The 15509-nt window shown below is 38.4% G+C and overlaps 1 protein-coding gene across 1 annotated transcript; it reads left to right on the top strand.

The window, feature by feature from the left end:
- Positions 1-1823: 1823 nt before the first annotated feature.
- LOC127241852 (monodehydroascorbate reductase, chloroplastic/mitochondrial-like) lies at positions 1824-2447 on the top strand. The gene is made up of 2 exons (XM_051261075.1): positions 1824-2111; positions 2204-2447. The coding sequence occupies exons 1-2, from the start codon at positions 1939-1941 to the stop codon at positions 2325-2327; spliced, it is 297 nt and encodes a 98-aa protein (XP_051117032.1). The 5' UTR covers positions 1824-1938; the 3' UTR covers positions 2328-2447.
- Positions 2448-15509: the final 13062 nt, after the last annotated feature.

Genomic DNA, 15509 nt, shown 5'->3' with positions numbered 1-15509 from the left:
CAACACAACCATGTTCTAGGCCATGTTCCTGTCCATGTTTTCAACACAGTCGGCTATGTCCACAACCATATTTTCAATATAATCATATTGTAGGTCATATTTATTATTATTTTCACTTTTTGGTTAAAATTATTTGATATATATTTATAATTCAACAAAAATATTTTTTAAAATTATTTTATAATATAAAAAATAATAAATTTTTAATATTTTAAAAATATATAAAAATAATAATATATTAATATTTATTTTTAATAATACTCCTTCCGTCCCACTTACCATGTCTATATTGCAGTTTTTTTTCGTCCCACATCCCACGTCAGTTTTCTGTTTTAGAAAATAATTACATACTATTTTTTAATTTATTTTTTTAAAAAATTTAATTAAACTAATGAGTTAATTTAATCTTAATTTATAATTATTTATATTATATGATCATTATTTTGACCAATACATTCTTAATTATCTATTAATTTTACTTATCCTAAATTCTTGTGTTTACAGTGACCCGAAGGGAGTATTATTTTAAAATATTATTTTGAATAATAAATTTAATTTATAATTTTTAGAAATAATTAATTTAAAATAATGTTTTAAAATTTTTACTATAAATTTTTAAAAATATATATAATGATGATTATTAAAAATATATATTAATATATTATTATTTTTATATATTCTTAAAATATTAAAAATTGATTATTTTTTATATTATGAAATAATTGTAAAAAATATTTTTGTTGAATTATAAATATATATATCAAATAATTTTAACTAAAAAGTGAAAATAATAATATATATGACCTACAATATGATTATATTGAAAACATGGTCGTGAACATGGCCTAAAACATGGCTGTATTGAGAACATGAGCAGGAACATGACCGAGAACATGGTTGTGTTGAGAACATGGCTGTGTTCAGAACACGGGCAAGAATACAGCTGTGTTCAGAAGGGCAGGGTAATTAGCACGGCCGTGTTGAGATCAAAATGACCGTGTTGGCTGTTTGGGACGCTCAGTCACCTTCTAAGACATCTAGCACAACCGTGTTCAATCCCAGTAAACTATTTTGTGACTAAAATTGATAAATTTTCATTTGAGTAGGACCAAAATTGATAATTTTTTTTTTGAATGAGACCAAAATTGATAATTATGATATTGAATGAGACCAAAAATAATTTTTACTCTATTTTTAATAAAAATTTTAACATATATATATTTTTTGTTTCTTTATTTTTATTATAGATGAGAAGTGCTCAACAAATTTACAAAATACTTATGCTTGAAATCAGAGATTGCCAATATTTTTTTTTCTTTTATTTTTTTAATGGGATTGTTGGTGTTGCCAATAGTTTTTTTTTTTTTTCTTAATATGAGATCATTGGTGTTTAAAAATAATTTAATGTTTATTACTGAATCACTAATTGATTGTTTTTATTGTGGTTATTATTATTATTATTTTGTATAAAAACTTGTATTATTAGTGACATATGAATATTTTATTAAAATAAAACATCGAATCTTACGAGTCAAACTCCAGCCACTATTTTAACTCGAATTTATTACGGAGTAGCGCCGAACCAAGCCTGTACCGATAACATGTTCGAGTCGAGCTCGAACACCATGTACTGAAGGAGCTCGCTCGGCTCGTTTAACATCTGTACCCGCACCACACCGAAGCACTCACCACCCACCGTATTTTAACAAATCCGATTTGAATAATTTTGTACAAGCCTAATCGACTCCACTACATATTAGTGCAGGTAGACAAACAAAACTAACCGATCACGGGACGGTTTAAAATCTCTGTCTCGTCCGCGGCTGCTTGAAACCACCGCTCCTTTTGTTCCTTTCCCTTCCAGTTCCCTCACATTCACTTCACTGCTCTGGTCAGCACTTCTTTCGATTGGATAAACTTGCAGTTTGCAGAGCAACAATGGCTATGGCGTGCATTTCGAGCGCGATTTCGCTTAAGCAAGGCCTTTCCCTCTTCTGTCCTCACTCCATTGCGGTTCCTCAATTTTCGCACCCTTCTTCCGTTGCTGCCTCCGCGCGTTTGCGAAGAAGATTTTCTGTGTCGGCTTCGTCCTTCGCCAATGAAAATCGAGAGTAATAGTTTTAATTTTTAAAGTTTGTCCTCATCTTACAGTATTTAACCAATTCAGCTGTCCTTTTAAGGTGTCCACTGTTTGTTTTCGCAGATTTGTGATAGTTGGAGGCAGAAATGCAGCTGGTTATGCCGCTCGGACTTTTGTGGAGCATGGAATGGCAGATGGCAGGCTTTGCATTGTGTCCAAAGAGGTAGCCCCTTGTTCCATGGATTGAACAAATGGATGGCTAATCTAATGTATGAGCTTTAATTGGTCTCTTTATGTAGTATGTGGTACTGGAATTGTCGAAGTACATTGGTACGGTGTTGTAAGTATGTGTCAACAGTTCAGTTTATTGATGTTAGATTTTTACAATTGATATGAGAATTTAATGTTTATGTTAATAATGGAGGTGTTAGGAATCCCATGAGCCAAAATTACAAATGGTTATTGAGCCAAAATTACAAATGGTTATTGTATGCCCTCACCTCTGTCTGGAGAAAATTTATAGTCGAGGAATATATGCGTAGACACTAAAAATATATGTCTAAAATAAATTAAATATCATGTATTTTGGAAAAAAATAAAATTCCAATAAAATAAATATATGGTATTTAATTATGCACATATGTTAATTTTTGTACAATAAATATCAACCATTAATATAAAAATATGCTTAAAATGGAAGATATCGTACAAATATTACGTGCATAAATAGAGCCATAATAAATTTGGCAGCAAAATAAATTAATCTTCTCAATAAAGGAAGTATATAAATTAATATCTTCCAAAAAAGACAATGATATAAAGATTTTGGCGAGAAAGGAAGGTGCGCAATCAAATCCGTCGAGAATGGAAAACAACATCTGATGGAAAAGAAAATCTTTCCTTCCACGTGGCACCATCCGAAAAGGAAGCCGAGGCCACCCATCCCCTATAAATAGGAGCCATGACCAATTCATTTGACACACCGAAGTTCATTTGAAGACTCGTGCATGGGTAAGTCTCTTTAGACTCTCTGCAATGTTCTTCATTGTTCTTCGTGTCCTTCGAAGCATTCTTCGTCGAAAAGTCACCGATGTTGACAAATGATCCAATATTAGTTAGCGAATCGATGAAGTTAACGTTCTTCGTCGTATGTCCGAGCCGGAGGAAGGATCAAAGCTCTCAAAGCCATCGAGGAATCCATCAAAGCCAATGAAGAGCCTCCAAAGCCGCTCTCAAAGCTTCAAGATGTTCGTCGTGTTCTTCATAAAAGGCGCAAACCAGGCCCTCTTCGATCCAAAAGTCAAAGGGACACGCCGCCAAAAGCGTTATGGAGCACTAAATCCACCTCTTCAAGGATCAAAGCTCTCAAAGCCGTTGAGGAATTCGTCAAAGCCAAGGGAAAGTCTCCAGAGTTCATCCCAAAGCTTCGAGGTGTTCATCGCATTCTTCACCAAAGCAACAACTCGGCCCTCTTCGATCCAAAAGTCAAAGGGACACGCCGTCAAAAGCGTTATGGAGCACCAAATCCACCTTTTCAAAGATCAAAGCTGCGGATCATTAAAAGAGGACATCAAATCCAAAGCTTAGGATCAAATCACCTGCACGGAGACCAAAGCCCTCCAAAAGCGGCAAAGACAAATCAAAGATCAAAGCTGCGGATCGTCCAAAGAAAACATCAAATCCAAAGTTGAGGATCAAATCGCCCACACGGAGACCGAAGCTCTCCAAAAGGTGGAAAAGGAAAACTAAAGATCAAAGTTGCGGATCGTCTAAAGAAGATAAAAAATCCAAAGACGATGATCAAGTCGTCAACGCGGAGACCAAAGTCCTCCAAAAGCGGCAAAGCCAAAGCAAAGGTCAAAGTCGCGGATCATCTAAAGAAGACATCAAATCCAAAGCCGATGATCGAATCGCCCACGCGGAGACCAAAGTCCTCAAAAAGTGGCAAAGCCAAAGCAAAGGTCAAAGTCGTGGATCGTCTAAAGAAGACAACAAATCCAAAGACGATGATCAAATCGCCAATACGGAGACCAAAGTCCTCCAAAAGCGGCAAAGCTAAAACAAATGTCAAAGTCGCGGATCGTCCAAAGAAGACAACAAATCCAAAGACGATGATCAAATTGCCAACACGGAGGCCAAAGTCCTCCAAAAGCGGCAAAGCCAAATCAAAGATCAAAGCTTCGGATCGTCTAAAAAAAGAAATCAAATCCAAAGCTGACGATCAAATCGCCCGCACGGAGACCAAAACCCTCCAAAAGGAGGCAAAGTCAAACTGAAGACCAAATCTCTTTGGATCAAAGAAGCCATCGAAAACCAAGTTGGAAAATAAATCGACCCGGAAGGAGAATCAAAGGACCCATTTAGAGAATAGGACCCGCTTTAAATTCAAATCAAATATAATTTGTACAAATTTTATGTTATTAAAAATAACACAATTTTTTGTCCACAGATTTTTGGCACGCCCAATGGGACCTCTCTACCTTTCATCTCTCTTTCTGACGAACTTTCAACAACCAATGACTTCCTACAAGATCAAGACTTCTAACGTTGTGTCAAAAGTTGCTGCTCAAGCCGCCGTCGCCGCCAAAGAAGTTGGCGCACCCATCGTGTCCAAAACCTCAAGCGCTTCGACAAATACTGGAATGACAACACGAAGCATGACCAAAAGAGCATTGTCGTTATCTGAAGACACTTCTCCAAAAATCACAAAGCAAAGTCCACTATATGAAGAAGACGACAACTTTAAGAGTATTGCTGCATTGTTCACCCCTCAACAAACTGCAAGTCATTCGACCGTATCAAGCTCTGCTCCGGTGATGATTACCAACGCTTCAAATATTGAGGACCCAAAGATTGTGGATCAAAGTCTTTTCTGCGAGGAATATAAAAGCTTCAAAGGTACTTTTATGCCACCTACTCATCGGCCAATTTCAAGTCATTCAACCGCATCAAGCTCTGCTCCGGTGATGACTATCAACGCTTCAAATATAGAAGATCAACTTGCAGCATTGGCCAAAATTGTTGAAGGAATGTCTCAACACATGCAACAACAAAACACCCTCATTGAAAAACTTCTCACAAAGCTGGACAAGCCTGAAGAAGCCGGCCATGCAACTGAAAAACAACAATCTTCCCCAGCGGTTCAAAATAAAGCGGCAACATTTGTGGAGCAACGTCATGGCAAATAAAAGGTGGCGGAATTAAATCCATTTCAAGGATCATCCAACTCCTTCATCCATATATCCCAACTTGACAAGTACATCAAGGGGGCAATCAAAAGACAATTCGAAGGGAGTTCAAGGCCGACACACACTTACGCCAAGCCTTACACTGCAAGGATTGACGCCCTCAAAATGCCTACGAGCTATCAACCACCAAAGTTTCAAAAATTTGACGGCAAAGGCAATCCAAAGCAACATATAGCGCACTTTGTCGAGATATGCAACGATGCTGGAACATATGGAGACCTCCTAGTCAAACAATTTGTGCGGTCACTAAACGGCAACGCCTTCGACTGGTACATCGACTTAGAGGCTTGTTCCATCGACAATTGGGAACAACTAGAGTACGAGTTCTTGAATCGGTTCTATAGCACAAAGAGAACCGTCAGCATGACCGAACTCACCAACAGCCGCCAATGGAAAGATGAACCAGTAATTGACTACATCAACCGCTGAAGAAGTCTAAGCCTCAACTGCAAAGACCGTATGTCCGAGGCTTCCGGCATAGAAATGTGCATTCAAGGGATGCAATGGGGCTTGAAATACATCCTACAAGGGATCCGACCCCATACTTTTGAAGAACTCGCCACTCGCGCTCATGATATGGAATTGAGCATGATGTCTAGTGGAATGTATGGACCGCCTACTGAAGATTTCTCAGATGACGAGAAAATACAACACTTAAAACAGTGGGGGCAATCTTACCTACAATACTCCTGGAAATGAGGATAAACTTTCTGCAATCTCCTGGAAATGAGGATAAACTTTCTGCAATCTCCTGGAAATGAGGATAAACTTTCTTCAATCTCTTGGAAACGAGGATAAACTTTCTTTAATCTCCTGGGAATGAGGATAAACTTTCTAACAAAACTCCTTAACACGAGAATAAACTGTTTAACGAAAACAAACAAATTCAATTTGTTTTGAACTACGTTATGACTTGATTCCTTAACCGGATACGTAGGCAACTTGGAATATAACTCCGAGTTCAGTCAATTATACCAAAAAAAAAAAAAGTCCAAAAAAAATCGAGCTTAAAAAAAATCAATTGGACAAAAAAAATCTCATCCAAAAAAAAAGAAAGAAAGAAAGAAACAAAAAAAGAAAAAGCCCTTTCAAAAAAAAATATTGGCTAAAAAAAATAAAAAATGATAGCCATAAAAAAAATCAGTCAAAAAGAAAAATTGACTTATGTTTCGAGACTCATTCACGCCTTAAACGCTTTGCATCGGCTTAAAAGAGTCTTGAGGGGGCATTTTGTAGACACTAAAAATATATGTCTAAAATTCATTAAATATCATGTATTTTGGAAGAAAATAAAATTCCAATAAAATAAATATATGGTATTTAATTATGCACATATGTTAATTTTTGTACAATAAATATCAACCATTAATGCAAAAATATGCTTAAAATGGAAGATATTGTACAAATATTACATGCATAAATAGAGTCATAATAAATTTGGCAGCAAAATAAATTAATCTTGTCAATAAAGGAAGTATATAAATTAATATCTTCCAAAAAAGACAATGATATAAAGATTTTGGCGAGAAAGGAAGGTGCGCAATCAAATCCATCAAGAATGGAAAACAACATCTGATGGAAAAGGAAATATTATAAAATCTTTCCATCCACGTGGCACCATTCGAAAAGGAAGCCAAGGCCACCCATCCCCTATAAATAGGAGCCATGACCAATTCATTTGACACACCGAAGTTCATTTGAAGACTCGCGCAAGGGTAAGTCTCTTTAGACTCTCTGCAATGTTCTTCATTGTTCTTCGTGTCCTTCGAAGCGTTCTTCGTCAAAAAGTCACCAATGTGGACAAATGATCCAATATTGGTTAGCGAATCGATGAAGTTAACGTTCTTCGTCGTATGTCCGAGCCAGAGGAAGGATCAAAGCTCTCAAAGCCATCGAGGAATCCATCAAAACCAATGAAGAGCCTCCAAAGCCGCTCTCAAAGCTTCAAGATGTTCGTCGCGTTCTTCATAAAAGGCGCAAACCAGGCCCTCTTCGATCCAAAAGTCAAAGGGACACGCCGCCAAAAGCGTTATGGAGCACTAAATCCGCCTCTTCAAGGATCAAAGCTCTCAAAGCCGTTGAGGAATTCGTCAAAGCCAAGGGAAAGTCTTCAGAGTTCATCCCAAAGCTTCGAGGTGTTCATCGCATTCTTCACCAAAGCAACAACTCGGCCCTCTTCGATCCAAAAGTCAAAGGGACACGCCGCCAAAAGCGTTATGGAGCACCAAATCCACCTTCTCAAAGATCAAAGTTGCGGATCGTTTAAAGAGGACATCAAATCCAAAGCTTAGGATCAAATCACCCGCACAGAGACCAAAACCCTCCAAAAGCGGCAAAGTTCAAATGTTGAGCATCCATTTGTCTTGCATGATGAATAATTTTTCATTGATCTTTTCATCCATTCCCTTGTATCCACTCATGGTAGGTTGGGTTCCCCTCAATCCACAACCCCTTCCCTTCATTTTATCAATAATAATAGTAATAATAATAATAATAATAAACAATGGGAGCAATTGAGATCCCAGTATTGACTAGCAACAAATTTTTGTCGCTCCAGGAAAGCTTAAAGGAGTTCATCTTGAAAGTGGAAGTCCGGAGGTATGAGTTAATTAAATAGTTAGTTAACTGAAGAGTTTTTTATCGCCATATCTTTTCATATATAATACAAAAGGGTATATTCGAATGGATTGAAAGGAAAAAAGCATCTACTTTTGTTGTTGGATGGATTGTTATCCACTGAGTTCCATTGTTTACCTGGACATGATGTGTAGTTGTGCTCCCCGGCTTACTTGTGTTTACTGCAATATATATGACCATTGACCACTGAGTATAGTTAGCACTCACTTGGAATAACAAATGCACTCGAATCAAGTGAACTTAGGAAGATTATCATATTACTTTAAAAAACATTTGCAATGAACTGGGTTCACACTGTAAAGGCTTTTTTTGTAGGAATTCCAATTGCTTCCCAGACTAGCAAGGAGCCAGCCCTCTCTAGATAAAAGCCAGCTTGAGAAAGCATCTTCTGTGGAGGCAGCACTGGAGATTCTCCAATCTTCCTCACGGGTGGAAACACATGCATAAATTAAATATTGGGTCAGTTTCTATTTATTTGTTCTCGTTAATTCATTGCATCAGTAATTTTTTCGTAAAATTCTTGAGAAGCCATCCGAATAAAAGTGACAGAAATAAATTTAAAAGTATTTTTCATAAAATTCTTGAAAGAAATAGTTGAAATTTATGGATAAATCTGGGTGCATGTTTTCTAGGACTCAATGTATGTCGGTTTCATTTCTTGTGCTTATTGTTGAGCGTCAAAATCGTCGTTTTTTTTAAATTGCTCAAACTCTTTTTCTCCATAATATTGTGTTACAATTTTTGGCTGTGCAATATTCTGATAGAGAGTAAAATCGAAAAGTGTATGAAGGTAAGATTAAAAAGAAAGTGGACTCTCGGCCGATGCTTGTGTATTGACTACAGGTGTAGGCATTAAAAATTAAATTTCTAAATTAAATTAAATATCATATATATTAGAATAAAATAAAATTCTAATATAATAAATGTGTGATATTTAATTATGCACATGTTAATTTTTGTACAATAAATATCAATTAATGCAAAAATTATATCGTACAAATATTACGTGCATAAATAGAGCCATAATAAATTTGACAGCAAAATAAATTAATTTTGTCAATAAAAGAAGCATATAAATTAATATCTTCTAAAAAAAGAAATAATATAAAGATCTCGACAAGATAGGAAAGCGCACAATCAAATCCTTCAATAATAGAAAACAACATCGGATGAAAAATGAAATGAAAGATTATAAAATCTTTATGTTGATCAATCAGGACGTGGCACGTGGCACCATCCGAAAAGGAAGTCAATGCCACCCTTCCCTTATAAATAAGAGTCTTGGCCAATTCATTACAGACCGAAGTTCATTTGAAGACTTGCGCATGGATATTTGCATGCCCAGTGGGACAACTCTACATTTCATCTTTCTTCCTGTCGAATTCTCAATGATCAATGGCTTCCTACAAGATCAAAATTTCCAACGTTGTGTCGAAAGCTGCTGCTTTAGCCGCCGCCCCCAAAGGAGTCGCTGCTACTACATCAAGAACCTCAAGTGTTTTAACGAATGTTGGAGTAATGATATGAAGCATGGCTAAAAGAGCACTGTCATTTTCCTAGGACGCACATCCGAAAATCACATAACAAAACCCACTCTATGAGGGGGTTGAAAGCTTCAAGAGTACCTCCACACCGGTCACCCCTCAAGAAACTGCAACTCGTTCGACTGCATCAAGTTATGCCTCAGTGATGACCACGGACACTTCAAACATAGAAGATCAACTTGTTGCACTGGCTAAAGTCGTTGAAGGGATATCTTAACACATGCAGCAACAAAACAATGTCATCGCAAAATTGTTTGCAAAACTAGACAAGCCAGAACCAACCAACCAGAATGCTCCAGAGGCCCAAGATGAAGCAGAAACATCAACGGATCAACGCCATGGTAAAGAAAAAATGGCAGGACCAATGCCGTTTCAAGCATCATCCGACTCCTTCATCCATCTATCCCAACTTGACGAGTATATCAAAGGAGCTCTCAAAAGGGAGTTTGAAGGAAGTTCAAGGCCAACAAATATTTATGCCAAACCTTACACTTCAAGGATCGACACCCTCAAGATTCCGTTGGGATATCAACCGCCGAAGTTCCAACAATTTGATGACAAGGGCAACCCAAAGCAGCATATGGCACACTTCATGAAAACATGCAACAACGCTGGGAAATACGGCAATCTTTTGGTGAAGCAGTTCGTACGGTCATTAAAAGGTAACGCCTTCGACTCGTACATCGACCTGGAGGTTGGTTCCATCGACAGTTGGGAGCAGTTGGAGTAGGCGTTCTTGAAACTGGTTCTACAGCACGAAAAGAACCGTCAGTATGACAGAGCTCACCAATACTCGTCAATGGAAAGATGAACCAGCAATCGACTACATCAATCGTTGGAGGAATCTCAGCTTGAACTGTAAAGACCGGTTGTCCGAGGCCTCCAGTATAGAGATGTGCGTCCAAGGAATACGCTGAGGGTTGAAATACATCCTGCAAGGGATCCGACCCCGCATTTTCGAAGAACTTGCTACCCGCGCTAATGACATGGAGTTAAGTATGGCTTCAAACAGGATGCACGGACCACCAGTTCAAGAATCTTCAAAAGAAAAAAGATACAAAAGATATGATGCCACAAAGAAGGGGAACAATGCCCCTATCAAGTCTTCCGGCAAAGAAGCCTTGGTCATAAAAGCGACAACCAAAGCACCACTGAAGATCCAAAGTAAAGAAAAGGAAGTTGCAAAGAGAAACTAGTCAACTCAGATACACAGACCTCCAAGGCCAACCCTTAAAGAGTTGCAATCCAAAACTTATCATTTCCTGGATTCTGACGTCTCGGGCATCTTTGACGATCTACTCAGAGAAAACCGTATCGAACTTCCGAATTCAAAAAGACCGGAGGAAGCTGGAAAGGTTGATGACCCAAGATACTGCAAATACCATCGTGTTGTAGGACATCCCATCCATAACTGTTTCATCTTTAAAGACAAAGTCATGGAGTTGGTTCATGAAGGAAAGATCACCCTTGAAGACGATTAAGCTGTTGTTAATGTCACTTCAATCATGTTCGGGTCTCTCGAAGTTAACAAAGAAGACGAAGAATCATATTGCCTCACTACCGAAGAAGATGACAAGGCGATCAGAGACAATCGAGTGAAGAATGTGCCACGATAACCTTCACTGATGAAGATTTCATGTTAGGATCCAAACCCCATAATCATCCATTACTGATCGTGGGTTACATCCATGAGCAAAAGATTAGCCGGATATTCTTAGACCGAGGAGCCAGAGTCAACGTCCTTCATCTATACACATTGCAACAATTGGGAATACCAGTAGATCAATTGTTCAAGAGTCGTATGACAATACATGGATACAATCAAGAGGGGCAAAGAGCACTTGGCACCATAAGATTGAGACTGCTTATCGATGAAATGGAAACTAACCCTTTGTTCTACGTCATAGATACAAAGACATCTTTCAATGTTCTTTCGGGAATACCATGGATATATGAGAATAGTGTTGTTCCATCAACATGGCACAAATGCTTCAAATACACTCAAAATGGAGTGACAAAGAAAGATCTCGGCGACACAAAACCATATACAGAAGCGGAGTCACATTTTGCGGATGCCAAATATTTCTTTACAGAAGCAAAAGAATCCAAGGTACATGAAGATGTCAAAGCACCACAATCAAACTTGGGGGCAAAGTTAAGAGATAAAGAAAAAGCACCCGCCTTAGGCTCTCTAGACTCATTAATTGAGCCTATGAAAGATTTGACTCTTCCGATGACCCCACTCAACCCAATCTCTCTCTCACAGACAAAGAATGGAAAAGATGAAAATATAGAGGCTATACGGTTGCAAAAGGATAAAAGCTTTTGCCCAAAAGCCTACTAACTTCTTTCCAAAGCTGGATATAATCCAAATGAGGAGTCACGGCTAGGAAAATTACCACCACAGACAACCCAAGGTTCGAGGGCTGGTCTCGGATACATGCCACAAGCTCTAGTATGCATCGCTATCAAAAGGGCCGCAAACCATCATATTACGAAAAGCGAGAGCTTGTCTTCCAATTCACCTCAAAAGGGCAGGAATACAGGAGTATCGGTCTTCAAGAGGCTAAAACCTTCTGTCTTCACAAGGTTAGGACCAAAGATCAATAAAGAGAAAAACAAGACGAATTTTACATCAACAAAATATGTGGAGATGGATGGAGAAATCAAAAGCCGCTTTCCATCCTGCATGACGTGTCAAACAAAAATGATGATACATTGCCGTAAAGTTTTAAAGGCTAAATGTCAAATCATTGTCTTCACCAAATCCAAAGAAGATAATGAAGAAAGTGTTGCATCATCCTGCTATGTCACTAAAGGGGGTGAAGAGACAATGATTGAAGAAGATGCGGAAAATGCACTTGCCGCATTTGAAGAAGGGGTCAAAGTTGCAGTGGATGAGTTAAAAAAATAGACTTGGGAATTGAAGATCACCCAAGACCCGTCTATGTCAGCAAAGTGCTGGGTGAGGATGATATGAATGCCTACACCCGACTTCTCAACGAATTCCAAGATGTCTTCGCTTGGTCATATAAAGAAATGCCCGACTTAGACCCGAAAGTTGCGGTCCACCATCTAGGTGTGAGGAAAGGAGCTCGCTCTGTGAAGCAAGCGCAACGAAGATTCCGTCCTGAACTCATCTCTCAAATTGAAAATGAAATCAATAAATTCATTGAAGTGGGATTCATCCGTGAAGTCAAATACCCCCAATGGATTTCCAACATCGTGCCTGTAAAGAAGAAGAATGGACAAATCCGAGTTTGTGTGGATTTCCGGGACCTAAATGAAGCATGCCCAAAAGATGATTTTCCTTTACCCATAATTGAATTGATGATTGATACGACGACAGAACATGAAATGCTTTCTTTTATGGATGGATCGTCTGGACATAACCAAATTCGCATGGCACCTAAAGACAAAGAGTCAACCGCCTTTCGGACACCAAAAGGTATCTACTGTTACGAAGTATGCCTTTCGGATTTAAAAATGTGGGAGCAACCTATCAAAGAGCAATGCAAAAGATCTTTGATGACATGCTACACAAAAATGTAGAGTGCTATGTCGATGACTGCTTGTCAAATCCAAGAGAAAAGAGGATCACCTGCAAGACTTAAAAAAGGTTTTTTTGACAGGTTAAGGCACTACCAGCTAAAAATGAATCCTCTCAAGTACGCTTTTGGAGTCACATCTAGCAAAATTCTCGGATGCATTGTCCATAGCTGTGGAACAGAGATTGAACAGATAAAGTTAGACGTCATCACAAAAATGCTTGAACTTCGCAACATCCACGAGCTATAAATCTTACAAGGGAAATTGGCATACATAAGAAGATTCATCTCTAACCTCGCCAGACGATGTCAACCTTTCAGCTGAATTATGAAGAAGTGAATGTCTTTCCATTAGGATGAAGCATGCAAGAAGGCATTCCAAAGTATCAAAGACTACTTGACGAAGCCACCAGTGCTGATAGCGCCAATTCCTGGACGTCCGTTGACACTTTACATTGCTGCACAAGAGTGTTCAATCGGAGCCTTGTGATAACTAAAATTTGTTGAAACATAATTTGTATAATTTCACAGGGAATTTATATTCAAAAATCAATGAGTGGATGTTTATAGAAAGGGGTCAAATATAGTAAAAATTGCGGTTGTAGACCTTGAATAGTTATCACAATTCTTTATACTCTTTTACTGGTGAGTTTCCAGGTCGAACACAAGGATTTTAAGTCATGAATTTCAAAAAAAGTATAGATTTTGAGAAAGCGGCGAAAAATACACTAAAGGACCCGCTCTGCAGCGGATCCGGATTTCTAATCTAAGGAAAGCGGTAAAGAGTGAGTGGAAGTAAGCGGGGCGTATGTGAGCGGCGAAGTGCCAGCGGTAACCGAGTGAACGGGACATGAGCGGATGCGATTATTGAGTGAACGGGATATGAGCGGATGGCACAATATATGTATATGTATATATGTAAGCGGTGGAGAGAGAGGGAGAAATGTTGTGTCTGACTTGTGCGTTACTTAATGGCTAGGTTTTCCTTGATGTAATGAGCGAGCGGTGTAAGTGTGTTAACGGAGGTATATGTATAATACGAAAGCGGTGGAAGGACATAATGTAAATATAAAAACTGAATTGTAAAGAATTCTTAACACTAGAATTTGACCTTAAGGGATTTACAACAAGACTTCAATTTGACCCAGAATTGGAAAATTATAAGAAAGAAACCCTATTATACTAGGAATTTCTGTGACCTAATAGACCACCGTCTATGCCCCATGAATTATCTCAATATTTGCCTCATTAGTGGCTTTACCCTTCTGTTACCTCTTTTTAATCAAAATTGAATTCAAAACAGTAGTTAAGCAGGTCGACAAGGCTCCCGCGTACTTAACTACATTGAACTACCTTGAAAACGCTTTTGGCAAAGACAAGACTTAGATAATCAGTTTTTCTTGTGCTCTAAATGAAATTCTTTAAATTCAAAGTTTATATAAGTGTGAAGAAAATGTGTAAGAAAATATAGATGAAGAACTGAATGATATTTCATTACTTACTACTAAAACTGGAAATGCTAAAACTACAAAGCTGTAATTGAAAACAGTAAGCTACTCTAAGAAAGCGGTAAAGTCTTGGCCAAGGGAGTAGGAACCCTACTCCCTTGGCCATTCATGTGGAGAACTCCCTTACAGGGTTGGAGCTCTCGAAGAACAGGAAGACAGTTAGATTGCACAGAAATTAATTTCTAAAATACTCCAGAATCGAAGTATATCTACATAGAGATATCTGGCCCTATTTATAGTAGGTGAAATGGAACGGTTACAAGCAGTTGCTAGGCAGTTCCAACCGCTAGGAAGTTAGGCGGTTGATGGTAGTTATTCTGTTGAAGCAGGTACTGGCCATAACTCCTAGGGTGCCGCTTCGCTTGCATAGGATAGTAAGAGCTCAGATCTTCCTCACTTGTCGGAGGGCTGGAGGGCATCAGCGCAGCTAGGCTTGCTTGTGCTGGCTGGAAGTGGAATGGTTGTACTGCAGCAGTTGGAACACTTAGTCAAAATCTGCTGACATTCTGCAACGGTGGGTGTCTGGGTTGTCGTTTGTAAGCGGGAGAGGTTGTCGCTTGTGAGCGGTGGAAGCTACCGCTTGCCTCTCGTACCTTAGTCTTTCTCAGGAGATGTATTGGTCGCTTGCAAGCGGAGGTGGCTAACGCTTGTAGCGTCTACCTTAGCTTTTCTGGCACTAGAATACCGTTTAAAATGGCAAAAATCGTTAATAATCTCAACAACGAACTTTGGATCATTCCAAGTGATATAGATCAATAATGTATGCCATTAACAAGTTATTATGATGGTTTTTATACAGAAATTCAAATAATGCATAGTTTTGTCAAGCTAAGAATATGCTCATATTTGGAGTCATCAAACCTCCTCAAACTAAACCTTTGTTCGTCCTCGAACGAACTGAATTATGAGATCACAGAGTTATTCTGTTCACTGCAATTAAGAAT

Source organism: Andrographis paniculata, unplaced genomic scaffold (assembly GCF_009805555.1).
Source record: "Andrographis paniculata isolate CXL003 unplaced genomic scaffold, ASM980555v1 Contig83END, whole genome shotgun sequence".
In the NCBI taxonomy this organism is placed as follows: domain Eukaryota; kingdom Viridiplantae; phylum Streptophyta; class Magnoliopsida; order Lamiales; family Acanthaceae; genus Andrographis; species Andrographis paniculata.
This window is presented reverse-complemented; position numbering and strand designations above follow the sequence as displayed.

Coding starts and splice junctions, on each gene's coding strand:
- LOC127241852 (XM_051261075.1), top strand. CDS start 1,939: ATGGCTATGGCGTGCATTTCGAGCGCGATTTCGCTTAAGCAAGGCCTT. Junction 2,112..2,203: donor TTCGCCAATGAAAATCGAGA/GTAATAGTTTTA, acceptor TTGTTTTCGCAG/ATTTGTGATAGTTGGAGGCA.